The sequence below is a fragment of the Manis javanica genome, chromosome 2 (assembly GCF_040802235.1).
Source record: "Manis javanica isolate MJ-LG chromosome 2, MJ_LKY, whole genome shotgun sequence".
Taxonomy (NCBI): domain Eukaryota; kingdom Metazoa; phylum Chordata; class Mammalia; order Pholidota; family Manidae; genus Manis; species Manis javanica.
In genome coordinates this window covers 225,850,392-225,870,523 of record NC_133157.1, presented here as the reverse complement: position 1 = coordinate 225,870,523, position 20,132 = coordinate 225,850,392, and the positions used below count along the sequence as shown (strand labels likewise).

General features: G+C 58.1%; 1 protein-coding gene across 1 annotated transcript in view; it reads right to left on the bottom strand.

Moving 5' to 3' along the window:
- The window catches only part of COL22A1 (collagen type XXII alpha 1 chain), a 236,818-nt gene that overhangs the window by 1,596 nt on the left and 215,090 nt on the right, over positions 1-20,132 (bottom strand). Inside the window, exons 54-63 of the mRNA XM_073230303.1 lie at positions 19,686-19,739; positions 18,103-18,156; positions 14,407-14,460; positions 12,885-12,956; positions 11,403-11,438; positions 9,249-9,293; positions 6,589-6,768; positions 4,896-4,962; positions 3,324-3,506; positions 1,496-1,573 (exon numbers count right to left, since the gene is read on the bottom strand). Of these exons, the coding sequence (XP_073086404.1) occupies positions 1,496-1,573; positions 3,324-3,506; positions 4,896-4,962; positions 6,589-6,768; positions 9,249-9,293; positions 11,403-11,438; positions 12,885-12,956; positions 14,407-14,460; positions 18,103-18,156; positions 19,686-19,739 (823 nt within the window). The remainder of the gene's footprint in view (positions 1-1,495; positions 1,574-3,323; positions 3,507-4,895; positions 4,963-6,588; positions 6,769-9,248; positions 9,294-11,402; positions 11,439-12,884; positions 12,957-14,406; positions 14,461-18,102; positions 18,157-19,685; positions 19,740-20,132) is intronic.

Here is a 20,132-nt window from a genome sequence, read left to right as displayed (position 1 = left end):
TCACCTTGTCCCAACTATTCTGTAGTTTCTAAGCTTTATCTGCATGTTAAAGTTGAACAGCATACTTGGACTACATTACTCTGTTCTGCAAATCATGGTCAAAGAAAATGCAAATAGGACATAAGTAACTGACAGCTAGATAGACCAAAATTTAGAACCAGAAAATATTACTTATAGATGAACTTTTACATCTCCATTTATTAAGCATCATAATTTCTTATATAATCAAACAATCTCCCTTTTTGCTTTGGCAACTGGGAAGCTCAGTGTTAAGTTAACCCTAGTAATGATATTTCTTCTTAAGCCTTAATAATCACTATTTTAGAAAAACTAAGAATCCTTATAAAAGAAACAGAAAGTAGATCTTCCCCTTAAAATGATCTTTAGACATATCATAAATTTTAAAATTCATAAACACTTTGTTAGCAGTTACTTAATTTGTAGTCCTGTCCAGACCAAGCTTTGAGACCAGGAATGTTATTCATTCCTTCAGGTGGGAACCACTGAAAAACAGTCATTATCTCACCTTCATGTTGTACAATTATTTCCCCCTTCTACATGGTTTCTTTCTGCCTTTTAATCTTTATTTGGAGTTGCCTTACTTTAAAAATCCTTAGTATTATACACTATAAAAAAGTAGGCAAACTATTAAAAATAAATGTTTACAGTGTATTTCTAGTTGTCTTCTCTAATGAGAACAGTAGTACATATTCACTGCAGGAAGTCTGGAAAATCAGGAAGATAAAAATACTAAAATTAATATTACCCAGAGACCTAATATTAAGAAATGGCTTCAGGTGATCAAATAAACTGGAATTCAATAAAAGCAGAGACCTCACTGAGTTGGAGTTTGATAACAATCCAGTCTAATTTCCACTTTCTGCTTCTACTCCTCATTCTGCTGCGCTCTCCAGATTGTCCCACGTAGCCACTTGTCCAGGTTTTAAAATTAGAATCCCATTCCCAGGAACCCCCTCTGCCCCAGACAAGCCAAGTATGCTGGCACCCTGCCACTTGACCAGAAATCCCCAAAACATATTCTGAGAAATAGTAATGGAGTTTCACAAGTGCACACTAAAAGAGAAAGGATTCCACATTCAAGTGAGTTTGGAAAATGCTACCTTTAAAATAAATATTTTTTCGATCAAAGCAGCATGCAGAAATTAATGTGCATTGGGAAGGACTGAAAGGACATGTGGTTCCAGCACTGCTCAAGCTATTTAACCCCAAATCAGTTTTCTTCAGGACCATTTCAGAGGATTTTTAACTCTAGGGGCACGCCTCAGGGACTCATGGGATATATTACAGGTTTTGCAGCAAGTCAAGAAGCTTGTATTTTAGAAGGATTTAATAAGAACAGACCTGTCAGTCAAACCCAGCCCTCTCTCCCAGCATTCCTGAGGCCTGTGGGGGTGCAGGCCAGAGAGCTGCTCTGCACTCCTCACCCCGTGGGGGACACCCACCCCTACCCTGGGGCTCCAGGCTCCAATCCTACCTGGGACTCCGGGGGGGCCCATCTCGCCTCGGAGGCCAACTCCAGGTGCCCCTGGGTCACCTTTGGCTCCTCGCTCACCTGTGGGAAAAATGTGCACCTTTGTGGTAGAGACCCCCAGTGAGGGCAGAGACAAAGGGTCTCACCATGGAACACTGAGCTGCGGCAGCCTGCCCCCAAAGCCCCCTTGTTCACACACACTCCACCCTTGGACCCCTAATTCCTGATCACACACTCATCCACAGACACAAACAGTCAAGCACACATTCACATTCGGGAATACACACCTGAACGCCAAACGGCCATTCCCTCCTAAGTGCGTGCTCAAATATACGTTATTTACATGTAAACATTTACTTAACTTCCCTAATTACATACACACATATGCACATTCACACACATACTAGCAAATATATGCATACACTTACATACACATTCAGACTCACTTAAACACAGCAACCGAATGTATACACCCCATGGATGCGTACATGGCCGTACCTCACCTAACGCGCGCCTACACTTCTGCATGTTCCCAAAGCATTTTATCTGAACCTTTATCACCAAGGGACTGGGTGATAAAGAAATTCAGTGTCCTAGGGTCATATGGCGTTCACATGACTCTACTCTCAAGAAGCTTGAAATCTAGTAAGATAGATGAAGCAGGGTGCAAGGAGCATTCTAACATGAAGCGGAATGCGCTGGGTACCGTTACAGGAACCTGAAACTACAGCACATGTGCAGAAGAAAGAGGGTTCCTTCCCCCTGAGAGGATATTTGAGATTGTAACTGAGTTAGTATTGTACAGATTTGATTAAACTCTCTCAACTTTTTATCATCATTCACTTTCATTTTTTGCATGTTGTTTCCAGAACATCTCTTGTACGCAGTACGTTACGTTTTCTTTTGTAATCCAAACAGAAATGTTGCTAGTTCAAGGAGACCTTACACCATTCTTACTGTTATCATCACGACACTTGGTCAATCTTTCACAGTCTGATATTTTCTAAGCTTTATGCTTTCTGATTGATATTTCTTTCATTATTTCGAATCATAGAGCAAAAAGGGTAGGACTTGGGCACAAATGTAACAAAAGTCCTTTTCAGTAGGAGAAACATCCCAGGGAATGAATGAATGGATAAAGGACTATAGTGAGGAGGAGGGCGATGGTCAGGGGAAGGTCTGGGGGCATCCGTCTCCCTTGCCACCCGCTTCTCCCCCCGGCCCAGGGCGCAGGGGGATGACGATAGGCAAAGGTCTGTGGTTTAACTCACTTCACGCCTGCAGAGAGTGTCTTCTAGCCTGCCTGCTGCCTTGTGCTCAGGAAAGGGGTCAGCACTGCCCCCTGAGGGGGGTCCCGGGGGGTCCTGGGAGCCTGCGCCCAGAGAAGGCTCTCCCCCGAGCACTGGGCAGGGAGCCACGTGGGTAGCTGCAGCTCAAGGCCGTTTCATTCTGTTATAAAGCTGGCGTTCAATGCCCATTTGCCTGAACACGAAATGACTTATTCCTCAGTCAGTTCTAAATTCAGCAGGGGAAGGAGGGCGTTTTACAACATTCCGTGAAACCCGAGCAGGGGAGATGGAGACGGACAAGAAAGTAGTGGGGGCCTGACTCCCTTCTCCTGGAAGAGCGTAGTTCTGCAAAAGTGTCAATCACAAAACCTCTCCCATGCATGTCACAGAATCATCTGACGCCCAAGTCAGGGTGTCCCCACGCTGTGGGGCACGAGGAGGGTGCCGGTGACGCATATCCCTCCAGAGCGAGCGCCTCAGCCCCCCCCTCCCCCCCCCCCCGCGCACTGCCTGTGGAGCACCTCGGCCAGGCCCTCGCTCACCTTTGGGACCTGCTGGTCCAGAGGGTCCTTCCAGACCCCGCTGCCCAGGCCGTCCGGGCTCCCCTCCGGGGCCTGCCTGGCCTGGAAGCCCGTCTTTCCCGGGGGGGCCCGGGGGCCCAGGTCTGCCTTGCGATGCCTTCGTGTGTGCTGGGGGCATCTGGGCCAGGAGGTGGGCAAGTGTGGCTGTGGAGAAGGACAAGCAGAGCCATGTCGCGAGGGGGGGCAAAGGACTGAAGACGGCGACACCAGCACGAACCAACGATGTACACCCCCACCCCACCCCCCCGCGGCGGCGGCGCAGGCGGGCGCCCCGCCCACAGGCTGGCCCCGCAGCTGACTGACGCCCTGCCGACCGCCGCCGCCTCGGGGCCTGCCTGCCAGGTGGGTGGCCTCGGGCAAGCTCGTTGGCTCCTCTTAGCCTCCGTTTCCTTGTCTGTAAAGTGGGAGCAATGATAAAACAGCGTTTCCCCCTGGTGAGTGTGAGGATGGAGTAAATAAAAAATGCGTTAACACGGTGCCTGGCCCGTGGTGCGTGCGGGTGGCTGCTGGCTGCTAGGGTCACAGCAGACGGACACCAGAACAGCAGCCGCAGAAGTGGCCGTAGGGATTGTCAGGTGGGGGAACCGAGGCTGGGGGTGGCCGAAGTGACTTACACAGAGTGATTGGGTGGCTTATCTGGGAATCCAGGTCCTCACCTATAAATTGGAAGGCTGGGTCTCATGTCATTAATGTCTTTATATGCCTAAAATGTTCAGATCAGAGAACTGCTTTAGAAACCCAGAGGTCCAGTTGCCGGCTGCCACGTCCTCCTACTCCTGGGGACACGGTGTCCATCCCACGGCTCCCCAGGGCTGCCTTGTGCGCATTACGGTCGCAGGTGATCAGGCCCAGGCCCCTCATCCTGCCGAGGCTGTGACCGAGCCCACAGAGGCTCACGCAGGGCTCTGGGATTCGACAGTAAGTCAAGTACTAAAAGCATTCTGGTTCCCTGAGGGCAAATGCACCCCTGCTCCCCTGGGTCACTGCACATGCCCCGAGGGTCCGGGCTCCTGTCTCCTCTTTCAGCTTCCATGGCCCCTCCTCCAGGAAGCCTTCCCTTCTCTGTTTTCTGCCCTCGGCTCTGACTTAGGCCCTTTCACCTGTCCTCTTTCAATGCCTTCGGGGCCAAATTAAATCACAGAACTTTTCCTATTGTACTGACATCATCTTGTTTACTTTGCCACCACCTCCCTGGACTGTGAGTTCTGGGAGGCCCGGGCAGGCGCACCAGGATGACCTGCCGAGGTGACTGCGGGCACAGAGTAGGTGACTGACTGTGGTGGCTGAGCTCGCCTTCCTGGGGGGAATCAGGCGGAGACAGTGCACACTGCGTGGAAGAGAAGCCCTGGAGGGGTCTGTGTCCGGAGCCCGCGGAGCCTCCTCGGCCCTGTGTCTGCAGGGGAGCCACTCTCAGGGCACCTCCCGCAAACTGCTGTGCAGAAGTACCGAGACATTAAAGGAGGGGCCGCTCCCCGCGGCGGCTGCCAGTGCCCAGGCCTTGCCCGCGGGGCTGCCGCAACGCCGGCCACTCACTTTCCAGCTGCTTCCCGAGTTCCTCCTGGATGAGCCGCCTCAGGGTGTCCAGGGCTGGAGGCTCCCCCTAGGAGGCAGGGAGGTGGGGGTCAGTTGTCTTCCCAGTACCTCCTGCCACCCAAGGCCCTCGAGGGCTCAGGAAACTAAGGGGGTCATGGGCAACACACACTGCATCCTCCTAGTCTGATCCTTGCCACACCCCAACTGGCCCCCCATCTCCCTGCCATGCAGGCAGTGAGTGGTTTCACTGTGTCCTGGGACCTAGGCTGGACTCGGGGTGTGTGTGGCCCCCGCTGCCCCTCCTTCCACACCCTTCCTGCTCTTAGCTTGTCTCCTTCCCACAGAAACCACTTCCCCAGCCCTGGATCTGGGGGCCCGGCCCTGAGCCTTCCCCTGCAGAAGGTTCCCCTGCCGAAGGCCTGGACAGCTCGGGCTGCCTGCAGCAAGGGTTCCCGTCTGGCTTCCCCTGACCGGCCACACGGCCCCTCGGGCTCCTGGGTCTGGCTTCCCCTGCTTAGTTTGCCCGGCCCACTCAGGGGTCTGGCAAGTCCTGGGGCTTGTTTCACAGAAGCGGACGATCTGTGGCCAGGGCAGCAGAGAGCTCCAGGCTCAGGTGGTGACGCGCGGTTCGTAGAAGCTGGGGAAGTCCTGGGGCCACATCTGCTCGGTCCTTGCCGTCCAACTCCGTGAGGGCGGCCCCCAGCCCTCCAGGTGTCAGCCTTACTGTGTGCATCTGTACCCTCAGCACCTGGCACCCGGCCTGGCATGAGAAGGATGCCACTTCCTTCTCCTTTTCCTTTTCTGGTCGATAATCTTTATGAAAGCCCCAGAATTTTCACTGCTACCCACAGTGGCAGGACAAGCAGACCTTGGCAAAGACCCAGGGGTCCACGGGAGCCCAGCAATTCCCCCAGCTCCCCGCCTGGCCTCTTGCAAGTGGCTGAAACTCAGGCTGACCACAGCCACCGTGACGTGGCAGAAGCGCAGAGCGCCGGGGCTGGCAGGGACCCTGGAGACCGGCTAGCCTGCACTCCGAGGGCCAGGCGGCCTGTGTGGGCTGTGGGACAGGGAGGGAAGCCACACGGACCAGGGGCCCAGCCCCCCGGAGCAGGACAGCTCTGCTGTTCTCTCTCTGTGAGCTGGGTGTGCCTGTGCTGCAGGTTCGTGCGAAACTAGAGTTCTGCCGCTGGAAGAAAACATGTCCCAAGAAATAAACGGCTCCAAGCAGCCCCTCCTTTTACATCTGGAAAAGGCAAGGCCCAGAGGGAAGAACGAAGACCCCAGATGGGCAGACAGAAGGCGACCCAGCCCAGCGTCCGATGCATGTGAGGCTCAGGCCACTCCGGCTGCATCTTCCCTGTCACCTCTGCACAGGGGCCTGGGGCTGGGAGGACCATGTCCTGAGGACTCACTGCACCGAGACAGGCGGAGGCCTCTGCGCTTGAGCGCTTCTGAAGCCATGCACGTTATTTCACCTAAGCTCTCGACAAGCCTGTCAAGAGGACAGCCTGGTCCCTTTTTGGCAGACATAGGAGGGCAGGCTCAGAGAGGGGATGTAAGCTGCCCCAGGTCACACAGCCGGCCAGTGGTAGACAGGGGTCTGCAGCCTGGTCCCTCTGAAGGGCACACACCTCCCTGGCTTCCCCTTGAGCCCTGAGGAGCCTTACATCTGAGGAAACAGCCGTGACCTTACCCTCGGTCCGGGAAATCCTGGCTGGCCTGGAGGCCCTGGGGGCCCGGTCACTCCATTCTCCCCAGGGGGCCCTTGGGGACCCATCAGGCCTGTGTGGCCTTTGTGACCTGGAATTCCAGGGTCCCCAGGCTGGCCCTTCCCACCAGGAGGTCCTTTGTCACCTCTGATGCCGGGATCCCCCTGGAGGAGGAAAGAAGCCCATCAGTGAGTCAAGGATGCACAGGTGCCCCCGTGCAGGTGGGTTGCTGCCCTGAGGGAAGGACCCCAGCCCCCTGCCCCCACAGCCTGCAGAGACTTCAGCCCTGGCACTCTAGCATCACAGAGTGAGGCCTGCAGATGAGGACAAGACCATCTGCCCACAGCCACACAGGTGACCTGCAGAGGACAACTATGTCCAGCCCAGTCTGTGCTCCAGTCCATAGTACAGCTCCGTCCACCTGCCTGCCCAGCGGCTGGCCACTTTGGGTTGGCTTGCTGTTGGCTGGAGGGACACTGGCACCCTTTACACGGAAGTATCCCACCCGCACAGAAGCAGTCATCTCCCCTCCGCTCCAGCAGGCCTGCAGAGATGACTGCTGGACTCTTCTCTCCCTATCCCTGACCCGGATTGTGGAGCCCTGGGTCAATCATCCGGGAACCATGGCAGCCCTGGGGCCACCCCCTTGGCCCTGTGTGCTGCTGTGGGTCTGGCCAGCCAGTCTCCATCGCCGGGAAGTCTGAAAATACGGTAGCCACAGGGTGTACTAGACTCCGATGCTGGGAGGTGACGGAGAAGGAGGAGAAGGGGGAGGGGAAGAGAAACAAGAAGTGCCTGGAAATGGGGCTTGGCTCCGGGTGGCACCCGGAGCCACGGGAAAGGAAGACTGCAGGTAACCATCTCCAACGTCTGTGCCTCACAGAAACACAAAGGTGCCAAGTGCCGGAGGCCGCCTGACACGTTCCTGGGGGTTCCTCCAAGGTAGATGGGCATTTAGAACACACACGCCCACATGGTTCTTGCAGTGGGCGGAGGGGCAGGTTCTTAAGCTGGTGACAGTCGCCTGCCCTTCCCTTTGGAGGAACTCAGCCCCTCCTCGCTTGCCCACGGTCCTCTGTGTGGTCGGCCATCGCCCTGTCGCACCGTGGCACCGCACGACCCACCACCACCCCACCACCACCCCCAGCGTGGTGCAAGCATAGACTCCGGAAGGCAGAAAGCAGCTGCACAGAGATGGACCCTGGGGAGGCGTGGGGTCTGGGAAGGCCGTGGTGGGAGGGGCACCTGGGGCACTGCGTCCCTGGTTTTGCAGTTCGCATCAGCTGTATGCCTGTATCGCTTTTCCAACGACAGAAACAGCAGTGAGCTTACGCTGGAACTTAGCCAGGCTGGACGTGGGGGGAGGTCACTTAAATGTCTCAGGTGGGACGCATCTCATGGAGATGTCATCAGCTGTCCGACCAGGGTCTGGGGTACCCCGCTGCTCTGTGCACCTGCAGGCCGAGGCCCTGTCCCAGCTGTGGCACCGCGGTTCCTATTCATTCCATGCCTGAATATCACTTCGCGGCCAGAGGACTGGTCCCGTATTTCACGTGTTCCAGGAGTGCGGAGGAACCGGGAGGCTGACCACTCCCTGGCTCTGCGCCACGAAACCACGTCCCAGGGACGGCACCTCTCCATGTATCGATCAGGTGCGAGAGAGGAGGTTCCTATTTGTGGTCTGAATCCCAGGCTCCTGACCCAAACCCAGGCCACCCCACAGCCGAGCCCCCAGGCACACCTGCGTGGCACTGGCAGGGAGCCCCCAGTGCCCAGCCACAGCCCCCTTCACTGACTCATCCTCAGGAGCCAAGCACCACTGGGAAGGAGGGAGCAGGAGACCCAAAGCGCGGGCGAGTCCCTGGCACTCTCTGCTTCTGCTCTGTCCCCTCTGGCTGCAGGCCAGCCCCTCACCCATCCCACTTGCAAAGAAAGCCTGCAAGGAAAGCTGAGGTCAGTTCCTCGCAGGACTGTGGAAAACACGCTGGGGGTGGTGGTGGGGTGGTGGTGGGTCGTGCGGTGCCACGGTGCGACAGGGCGATGGCCGACCACACAGAGGACCGTGGGCAAGCGAGGAGGGGCTGAGTTCCTCCAAAGGGAAGGGCAGGCGACTGTCACCAGCTTAAGAACCTGCCCCTCCGCCCACTGGCACTTCTGCAAAGAAAATGATTTTCCCCCTGTTGCTTTTTGGAGGAATGAAATGTAAAGAGGGCTTTCTGAGTGCAGAGCCAAGGAGATTCATTATGGGAAAATCTGTTCCCTCGTCACCTCCAGAGAAAATCTGTCTTCCAGCAAATTGGCACTTTGGGAGCCGAGCGTGTCATGCACGGGCGTTCATACATGAAGAAAGGGAAATCTGTTAAAGTTTCAGAAAACACTTGCCTTTGAATTTGTAATTGCGATGATTTTGCTTCTTAAAATAACAACCAAAAGGAGAAAAAAAACTGGAAAGGAAATAACACTGAATACAACAATGTCAGAGGAAAAGAACCTCCTTTCGTGGGGCTTGCGATTTTCCAGGGGACACTGAGAAGAGAGGCCGCTGAGCAAGCCGCTCCCCAGGCCAGGCTGTCTGCCAGCCACTCGGACAGAGTGCCCTTTGCCACTGGAAAAGGGCGCATTTGTGTGACACTCTCAGACTCACCCTTTCTCCTTTGGGTCCTGGTTCTCCGGGCTTCCCAGGGGCTCCCTGCAATGGAATGCAAAGGAAGGCGGTCACCCGCAGGGTCTGCCTGCCCACGCTGGCGTCCTTTCTCAGCTCACGGTCCCACATGCCAAGGACGAGGGACTCGGGAGAGGCGAGTCTCTGAGGACTCCTGCCTGTCCGGTTGCTGCACACATCGGTCTGCTTCCCTCCTTCGCTCCTGCCACGGCCAGCCCTGGGCCGACGCACAAGCCCATGGTGGGCCCTTGACCTTTTCCAGGGAGGAGCCCACCCCTGGAACACAGCCAGGGGACCCTGCGTGAACGGGTCTTTGATAATAAGCTCTCATTGCCCCTGCTGCCCTGGCCCCTCTGCTCCTGCCAGAGTGAATGGCTTCTGTGACTCCTGGATGCAGGGGGCGGCATGCGGCATCTGTCAGGGACTGAGTGTCTGTGTCCCCCACATTTGTATGCTGAAGCCATCACCCCCAATGTGATCAGACTAGCAGGTGGGGTCTCTGGGAGGCAGTTAGGGTTAGAGGAGGTTGTGAGGGTGGCTCCCCCAGGATGGGACCAGGGAGAGCAGGCCTGGAGGCTAGGGAGTGGGCTAGTGCAACAAGGGAATTTGCGGTCAGGCTGCACTGGCTGGGCCTGCGCATGTGGCCGGATCACTAACTCCCACCTGGCCTTCAGGCCTCACCTCCAGGAAGCCCTCCCTGACTACCCAGCACTTAGCTAGAGGCCTCCACACGCCTCATGGAGGGCAGTCAGGTTGGGGTGGGGGGACACAGTCCTGCAGTCCCCACTGCTGGGACACTTCCCTCCCTGCTCCGGGGTCCTTTCCACCTGGAATGTTACTTATTCCCACTTTGCCCCCAGCCCCTCTCCCACGTCCCTGCCAAGCACTGGCCAATCCCTCTGGCCAGTGTCTGTCCTCAGGCATGGGTTCCTTTGCTACCAGCTGACACCCAACTACTTTTCTCCCCAGATGATGTGACAGGGGTGTGCTCATCAGCCTCCCCCTGGACAGGAAGCATTCGAAAAGCAGGGCGTGTGCTTAGTCACCTCTGAACCTCTCTGTGCTCCCATCCCAAACCCCGCTCTGAATCCAGCAGGTGCTCAGAACTGGGAACTGCAGGGCACGCCAGTGGGAGAGTGGCAGGCCCAGAGCTCGCAGGCCATCTCCTGCTCGGGGGATGGACAGAAGGGCTCTCTAGAGAAGGAAGCAGGGAGAGCCAACCCTCCCCAGCTCTCCTGAGGGCGGTCCGGTCAGTCCTGCCCTGTTCAAGGCAGCCCCTTCCTGCAGTCACCGCCCTCTGCCCTGGGGCCCGCACAGAGGGGGCATGACACCCCGCCCTGGTCCCCAGCGGTCACAGCCTGGCTAAGAGGCAGGTGTGGCTGCCAGTTCCTATACAAGGCAGACCGGTTTATTTGTGTAACAGACGAACAAAAGGGTGCTTCTGGAGCCCTGGGGAAGAAAGCCCTGGCGCTTCTGTGTGGTGGGAGCCTTGAAGGACAGATAACATGTAACAGGCAGAGGCGGGACGGAAAGGCCCTGAGATGGATGGGAGAGCAAAGACCCGGTCTTGGAGATGAGAACAGGGGCCATGGCGTGGACGGGGCAGCAGGTGGCAGGGGTTCACATGAGAAGGACAAGATGAGGTCAGATGGGAGATCCTGGCACCTGCTCCGACGCTGGGCTTGTTTTGCTAGGCAACAGGGCGCAGAGTCGTGCAGGCAGCAGCCCTCAGAGGTGGGAGCCACAGCACATTTCCCTCCTCCAGACCCAGGGTGCAGGGGGAAACAGTGGCTGGTCAGTGGGGGAGCAACACGGCCTGTGAGTAGAAGGCACAGATGGGGCAGGAGGCACGCGCTTCTCAGATATGGGTGGACTGGACAGAGAGGTGACTGCAAGGCTTATCCACACAGTGCCCAGGGCTGGCTGCAGGGTCTGTGGGCCTGTGCAGAACTGCAGGGTGGGACCTTGCTGAGAGAGCAGTAAGGATCTTGAGGCAGTGCGGGCAGAGCCCCGGAGCGAGGGTGGGGGCCCAGCTGAGCACGGGGCCCCGAGAGGCCGCACAGGCCCCTGCCGGGGAGCCACCGGCCTCTCCCCCAGGAAGGGGTGCCCAGGGGGGAAGAGCAGCGCGGTACTTGCCTCCTTGCCTGGGCCGCCGCTCTCTCCTGGTCCTCCCTGTGAAATGGAACAAGGATCGGTTGGCTCTGCAGTATCAGCAGATCGCAAATAACACGACTGTCTTTGAAACTGACACTTTCATTCAAGTCATGTTCCTGCGAAGACAGCATTCGATTGTCCAGCCAACCCAGGACATCCCAGCAGGGTCCTCTGGTCAGCCTGTGCAGAGGGGGGCAGCACATGTCCAGGGTGGCAAGGGGAGCCGCTGGGTCTAGGCTCTTTGCCAGCAGGACAGCTGGGCCTCCTTCTAAGAGGACCTCTGGGACGTCGGTTTCACGTCCCCTCTGAGGGGCAGGCTCAGCGTGGGAAATAAGGCCAGTAAGACCCTGGGCCCTGGTCAGGCTACCCAGGCTCAAACCTCGGCTCTGCAGCCTTACAGCCTCCTGAAGCTCTCTTTGCCTTAGTTTCTTGATCTGTAAAATGGGAACAGCAGCTGTACTTTGCCAAAATGTAATCCTAGTGTCACGACTGAAGGAATGACTGATGTGACAAGTCTGCAGCTGTGCGGAGGGGGTGGAGCGGGAGGCTCGGGTCCTTAACAGTGGGCAACGGAGTGGACAGACTCCAGGAAAATCCTGTGGACAGAGCCCTGTGTGGGCTTGGCCTGCATAGAAACGAAGAGCCAAAGAGGGTCACCACCTTGAGTGGCTGGGCTGGCAGTGGGGTCCCCTCGGGGGCAGAATGAAGCTGGAGGGGGATGGACAGGAGCTGGTAAGCTGTCTGCTCTTGCGTGTGACATACAGCCTCACTCGCTGGTCAGCAGCCCAAGGTGTGCACTGCAGCCTGCAGAAGGCTCCGGGGAACTTGGCTGGAGAGGTTTGAGTCCCTCAGCATCCCACTGTCCAGGAGCCTGGCAAAGGGCATCCTGGCCTCTCTGCATCAGCTGCCAGGTCAGGACACCTAGCCTCAACACCAGCAGGAGCCCAGAGTGGCCACAGGCCCTTGAATCAGCCACCTATGTGTTAGGATCCTACAGCACACGCCTGCTCGCCTTCAGAGTGATCTCCGCGGGTCCCCGGGGTCCCAGGGTCACTGTCCCCACCCCTACTCCACCATGCCCAGCACTGACATAGCCCGCATTTCCTGAGCACCTGCAAGGGGCTGGGCTGCAGTGCTAATACACTCAGCCACCTCACCGAGGAGTCCTCTCAGGTAGGGGACGTCATCATCAGTCTGCCTAATGGGGGCGCCAAGGCGCAGGCTCTCCCCAGGTCCCGTGCTTAGAGAGCGGTGGAGCTGAGCGCCCCGTGCACCTGACCCCTGGGCTCACGTTTCAGCCAGTATACTCCACCGTCTCCCAGACTGTGACACGACTTGGGGCACACACCCCATCACCGCGACCTGACAGACGGACGTGAGGACCCGGGGGCGACAGGAAACATACCGAAGCGCACTCACACCTAGAGACAGGGGCCTTGGCCCCTGTCAAGGGTCTCAGCTTACCTGAGGCCCCCGGGGCCCCAGGAAGCCAGGGAGCCCCGGGCTGCCATTTTCTCCTTTGCTTCCCTTCTGACCCTGCAGAGGGAAAACAGGATCAATTCTTCAGGGTCAAGCGCCAGCGCAAGAAGATTCAGCAGCCACATGACCTCTCTACGCTGAAGGTCTCCGCCATCAACAAAACTGAAGGATACCTCCGTTCTGCTACTGGGGGATGGGTCAGGGGGAGACATGGGGTACTGTGAACCCCACAGTGGCGTCGGGGGCAAGATGAGGAGCCTCCTTAAACAGTCCGTGGTGGTTGGGTTCAAAACGACAGAAACAAACTAGGACAAATATTTAACAAAAACACCCTGAGTGTGTGCGGCCCTCCGAGCAGCCCTCTTCCCGACAGCACACCTAGGCTCACGGTCTGGTAGGCTCACCCTTTGGGAATCGTTCAGCTTCAGCCTGTCTGGGAGGCCTCCATAGGAGGCTCAGCTCTCCCGGGGCCAGCTCTACACGGGCAGTGAGCCCCGGCAGCCTTGAGACCCAGTCTCCCCCCATCTGCTCTGTCTCCCCAGTGGCGACAGGCCCTGCACCACAGCTCCTGAGAAGGGCCGTCCCATCCACCGAGGAGGGGAGCTCTGTGGGCACAGCGGGGCCTGGTCCCGCGGGGAGAAGGGTCTCCGCCAGGGGGCCCGGGCGCCCAGTCTGCCTGGGAATGCAGGATTTCCAGGGCCACCACCAGCAAGCTTCCCAGAGACCCAAGCCACCCTGATTTCCACGGAGACAACACCGGTCTGCCCGCTGCCCGATGCAACTGTTGCTTGACGTGCCGTACCCTGAGGGTGGACTTCTGAACAGGATTGCCAATTTTAGCAAATAGAAGTACAAGATGGTTGAGCTGGGAGGAGCCTGGAGGACAGACTTTGACTTACCTAAGCCCAGGGTCCGTCAAAGAACCACCTTCCCCAGCACGTCTCCCTGCTTACCAGACCTGAACCCCAAACCCCGAACCCTCTATCCAGTGACTAGCCAGGACCCTGCAAACTCTCAGGCCACCCTCTTCCTACCACCCACTGGTCCCACCCACTGCTCCCTTTCGTTCCCCCCACCCACCTCCTGCTCAGCAGGAGGGCCCTCTTCAGCCAAGTCTGTCCCACCCCCATTCCATCCCCAAGTTGCACGCTTGCCCTGTCATCTGCGGCAGTAAGTGTCAGCGGGCCTGAGCCTGTCCTTCTATCTTCTAAAAACATCAAACAACTATCATGAAACCTTACTATGCAGTTTTTTTTAGTCTTCAGTGGTTTTGGCCTTTCGGGTGCCTATGTTTATAGACAACAGAGAGCCAGTGCATAATCACAAGTATTTTAAACTTTGAAAGAGGTCTTTCTTGGACTGTTTTGCCTCCAGCCTATTTGGATCATTCAAACCCCGTATTTTCTCACTGATTCTTCCAAGGATGAGACCAGGTGACTGGTGTGAGCCGGATGCCCCTTCCAAAGCCTGCCCCGATCCCACCGTGTGGTGGTGGGAGAGTACTCACTGGGTTTCCCGGGGGGCCAGGGTCTCCTGGAGATCCCGGGGATCCATTCTTACCCTGGTGGAAAAGACAGAAGGAGTGAATCTGCCAGGCCCCCGTCAGGACACTGCGGAGCAGGATGGCGGAGCAGAGCGGCTGCCGGGTGCCGAGTACCCGCTCTCTCACCTGGAGCTGGTACTCAGGCTGCCTCTCGGCAAACCACTTCTCTGCTCTGAGCCTGCAACTTATGAAGGGAGCGCGTAATATCTCAGTCAGGACATTGCGGTGGAATTCACTGAGTTCATGCACGTGGCAGAGCCCCACCGCCCTCGGCACAGGTGCAGTGAATGACCACGGCCGCATTCTGTCCTTTACGCACTCATCCCAGCTCGGATGCTGTCAGGAGGAGCAGCACGAAGCTGCCCACATCGTCGCAGCACTCGGGGTGCGTGTCTGTGCCGTTATCTCGTCTCCCTCCTCCACCAGCGGAGGAGTAAACCATATCCCCAACAGATGAAGATACCAACACAGAGAAGAAAAGGGCTTGTGAGGATTCACGCAGCTGCTGAATGGAAGGACCACTCCACATTCCAGAACTGACTCGAAATGCTCACTCATGTCCTTTACCTGGATGGGCACTTTTTGCACATCCATAATTTTGATAAACACTTTAACCAATAAGATCCTTCACAGCACAAAAATCAGAAAGTTTAAGAAGACTCCTAGCTACCTGACTTGAGTATCAGACAAACTCCTACGAAGTGTAATTCCCAGCTCAGCTGTGCCAGGCTGCCCTGGTCACTCCCTCTGCCCACCGCTTTCCTCCCTCCCAGGACTTGCCCCCGCTGGGTGGCTGTGTCCTTGCCTGGCTCTCTCTCCTGCCAGGAGGAGCCCCAGGAGGAGTGTGTGTCTCGCCTCTCTCTCTGCCTGGCATCCGGCCCAGGAACAGACACACAGGAGGTGCCCTGCTGGATGAGTCAGCCAAGGACAGGAAACCACTCTCTACTGACCCTCTACCCAAGAGGTGCTAATGCTAATGTCCTATGCCCTGTGAAGCACTCATTCACAAGCCAGCTCTGTGCAAACACGTCGCAGTAAAAAAGAGTGCCAGCCAGGCATTTCCTACATGCCAGGCTCCACATGCGTTAACACACTTACTGCTCACAGCAGATATAAACATCGCTGTTTTACAAATGGGGAAGCTGAGGCACCAAAATGCTAAACAACCTGCCTGAGACCAAAGGGAAGGGGCTGAAGTTTGAGGCCAGGTGGTGCCGCCCTCATGCCATGCTACCCCACCTCTCACTAAAGGCTTGCCAGTGATCATAAATCCTGACGATACACAGGGTTTCTATCATGTGCCTAAGAAGTGCACACGGTCGCGGGTGATTCTGTGCCTATTCTCCCTGGATCCCGCAGGAGCCTCACGTCTGCATCACAGATGAGGACACCGAGGCACAGAGGCAGCACAGGACCCGGTAAGTGCTGACATCGGAGCAGCCAGCAGGGGGCAGCGCCTGCCCCCGCCCCCTCCCAGGGAATGCTGTGTGTGGCTGCTCCCTGCACCTCCCTCCGCCCACCCACCGACCTATCATCTGTGTCCCTCCAAGAACATGTGCTTTGGCGCATCCCTCTGGGGACTCTCTCTCCTCCTCCCTCTGGTCCTCTCTGTTTGCAGGGAGGGTAAGGGCCGAGACGCATCGGCACACAGTGCCAGCACAGGCGGCTGTGCCAGGCGGGGTGGTTTGGAGGCTCTGGGTGGCCACGTGTCACCCGTCAGTGTGCTGGGGGCTGCCTGGGCCTGGGACCAGCTCCTTCCTGGGCGGTGGGCCACTCTCATGTCCCACAGGTCCTCATGGAGCCTCTTGGTCTCTGTGACTCTTGGGAGTGGAGGCCACAGCCCTCCTCCCCAATTGCTCTGACTTCCGAACTCTAGTCCCAAGCCCCTTGCCACCAGGGTGCTCTTTCTGAGAAGGAAATCTACCCAACAGGCCCAGCTGGTGCTTGAGCTGCTGAGTCTCGAATAAGAGGCTTGAGTCCAAATCCTGGCCCTGCCACCTGCTTGCTGTGTGATGTCAGACAGGTCGCTTGAGCTCTCTGAGCCTCCATTCCACATCTGTGGGCAGGATGGTGGCAGCACCTACCTCTCCAGCTAGGGAAGAGTTCAGCAAGTGAAGCACAAACTCCCGTGCAGTCCCTGGCACTGACTCTGCGGTACTTCCCAGCAGCACCCCAGGAATACTCAGGGTCTGGCTCCGGGTGGTGTGCACCTGCGGAGGTCGCTCAGAACCTTCTCCCCACTCAGGAAATGCATCAGTCCCAGCTGAGTGACAGTCAGGTCATCAGAGAAACAGTCTAGAACCTGCTCTAACGTGCCCCCCAAAATGAGTATTTGGCAAGCTCCAGCAATTTATTGTTGGTCACAGATTCCTTAGCACGTCCCTCAGAACTGGCGGGGAAGTTGGAAAACCGCAAAACCGCCTTTGGGGACCTCAGGCCTTCAGGCCTAAGCCCCGCCTCCCGCACGTGGCTCCCAAGGCCCTCCTCCCCTCCCCTGGGCCCGCTGCTGGCACCCCCCACTTGACACACCTCTCCTGGGGCACCCACTGCCACCATCCCTCTGTGCCCTTGGACGCAGCCGCACTCACGAAGGATCGGCTGAGTACTGCTTTGTGCCAGGAGACCTTGGAGGGGAGCCCCCCCCTCCAGGAGCAGAGCTGGCCCGGGGCCCAAGGATGACCGGCCACCAGGTCCCCGCCCGGAGCAGGGCACCGTTCTGTAGCTTCACAGGGCCAACTCGCTGTATCTTACAACCTCTCCCCACTTCACAGGTGAAACCGAGGCCCAGGAGCAGTGAAGAGATGCACCCGGTCCACACGCCACTCAAGAGGAGAGCCAGAATCAAGCCCGATGGCGGCCCCACAGAGCTTGGGTGCAGAAGCCTGATCACAGGCCGGGTGGGGGGATTCTCTGCCTCTGTCACTCCACTCCCACCCCAGCCGCCTATTCAGACATGTTTTCCTCATCTTCCCACATGAAGTTTTAACACCACAGCTGTACTGTATATCTGTCTCTGTTCTGCATGCAAATCTGTGTTTGACACATAAAAAATCAAGGGGTTCGGGCACCCTGAGAACCAGTTTTTACCCTCTTGGAGCAACAGCACCCCCCTGGACATGCATGCCTTAGAAGGCTGGGGCCCTGTGGTGGGTAAGCGCCCCTGGTAAGGGGCCCATCAGGGGAACATCAAAGATTGCCAGGAAACCACCCTGGGAGGCCAGAGGAGAGCTGGGGAGTGGACCCTCCCTCCCAGCTGCCGGGCCTTGATGCTGGCCTTCAGCCTCCAGCCTGTGAAATAGCCCCGGGTGCCGTTCCGGCCCCGAGTCTGGGGTGGTTTGCTGCGGCAGCAGTGGTGAGCTCACACACAGAGCGCCCCGGACATCAGAACAGCCAGAGGCTGGAGTGCGGGGCAGGGCAAGTGCGACAGGGCCTGCCAGGCCATGTGGCCCCACCTAAATTTCCAGACTGTGAGTGGGTGGCCCCAGGAAAGAGCCTAGGGTATGTGGTAGGGGGCTTCAGCAGTAGCTATTTTTGAACCATGAAGCCGTGTTACCCTTTTCTGATCACACCCAGGGCCGCACCAGCATTAACCAGCCCAACAGCCTGTGGGAGCCGGCCCTGCTGACACACGGAGCAGACTGTGGTCAACGTCACACTCACCGGAAGGCCCCTCAGTCCTTGGGGACCCTGTGGCCCTGTGGGTCCAGTGTCACCCTGGAACGGAGAGAGGTCATATTATCAGAGTCACGGCACGGTTTCAAACGCGGACCAAGCGTCATCAAGTTACATAAGGAAATCGACACTGTCCAAAATAGTATCCAGATGCGGCCACACCCATTCCCCTCAGAGGAATGAATGCATGGCTATCCTATTTGCGCACTCCTTCATTTATTCACTGGCTTGGACACTCTCCACCTGGAGCCACAGGGACTCCACGCGGCTCCTCTCCGGGCTGGGGGAGCAGCGAGAGCAGAGAGGCCCCTGGGATTCCTTTCTGGCTCCACGGATAGGAATAACCTGCCTTGTCGCCACATTAAAGAAATGCGTCCTGCATGCTGCGCCTTAGACACAGAAGCTCAGCCACGGCCCCTACATAACACTCTAGAAAATGCAGTTTCACGTTTAAAAAGGTCAGACAGCTGGGGAGGAGGGGGGGTGGCATTCGCCCCGTGACCGGGTCCCACAGCACCTGACCTGCGGGGTGGGCTGGCCGCAGGCGCTCTCCCGCCACACACTCTGCTGTCATCAACTGGCCAGGCCAGGGTGTTTTGGGGTCGGGGCTGGGGAGAGGCCCAGCCCCGGATTGGTGCACCCGCTCTGCTTTCTGCTGCTCAAAGGGGCTCCGGGCACTAGATGCCTTGTGGAGCAGATTCTGCCGCTGAGGAAAATGTATGGACTAGATGGGGTCACTTCCTAGACCCTCCCAGCTCCATCACCTCCTGTGAGCAGGCTGGCCCTGAACACGCCGTGCACCAGGCTCCGTGGGGCAGAGTACACTGCGCCCGGTGCGGCAGGTCCCGGAGGGAGCACAGGGGTGGGTGTGACCCCCTGGGGCCCCAGGCCCGTGTCCCTGCTCCTGAGGAAGCCCGGCTCCCGGAGCCACGCTGCAGCCACACCCGTCAGACTGCCCGGCAGGCCGTCCGGTGGGGTGGTGGTGCCCCGAGGGGAGACAGAGCCAGGGATCCGGGCTCCAGCGGGCCTATCCGCCCCTGACAGCCTGTGCAGCCGTGGCCCCTGACCTCTCTGCTCTCGGTCTTCCTGTCTGACCGGCCCCGCCTGGTCCCAAGACCACAAGAGCCCTGTGGGCACAGGTGCGCGGCGTGAGCACCCTCCAGCGCAGGGCGGCGGTGGGGACCATGAGGGGCGTGGGGGCTGCAGAGCCCTGGGCGTGGGGAGATCACCCGGGGGCACCCCTCTGAGGCTGGGCGCCCCAGGCACGTCGTGGACATGAGCAGATAAACAGAGCACAAAGGACCTGGCGAAGCCTCCCACCCACCAACCCGTGAGGCTGGAAGCCGGGGTCCCGGGCCTCCTCAGGGCTGCAGGGGGCTTGTGGGGCCCGTGGGGCCGTGGGTGAGGCACCGCCTGCCGGTTCCAAGAACCTCCTGTGACTGCCTCCACACGGGCACCTGCCTCAGCGGCAGCTCCTGAGTGTCTCCTGGCCCTTTGTGGAGTGCCCTCCTCACGTCCCCTATGCCCCCTGCGGCAGGCCCAGCCCGGCCCCTCAGGACACCCAAACTTACATCTTTTCCTGGGGTCCCTTCCCGGCCAGGGGGCCCCATGACACCAGGCTCTCCCTAGAGGCAGAAACAGAATGGCTGCTGTTAGGGGGCAGGTGCAGATGTGGCTGCACCGCGGTGGCCTCGGAGCACCTGGAGGGGTTCCCACCAGAGTCCTGGCCCCGAGCTGGGCCCTGCAGGGGCCCCAAGGCCAGCTGCCAGCGCCTGGGCTGGGCTGGGCTGCGCCTCTCTGAGATGCAGGGTGACGCCAGCTCAGGGGTCGGCGAGCCCACCTGGATGCTGCCTCCCCGCCTGCTGGGCCATCTGGCCCCCCCCTCAGCTTTCTCACCCTTACACACAGCATGGCAGGGGGTAACCAGGGGACCGCCGAAGTTCCTTCCTTGGGGGCATGTGGAAGAGATGGGGGAAGCCGAAGGATAAGGGAACAGGTTCCAGAGACTTCCATCTGGG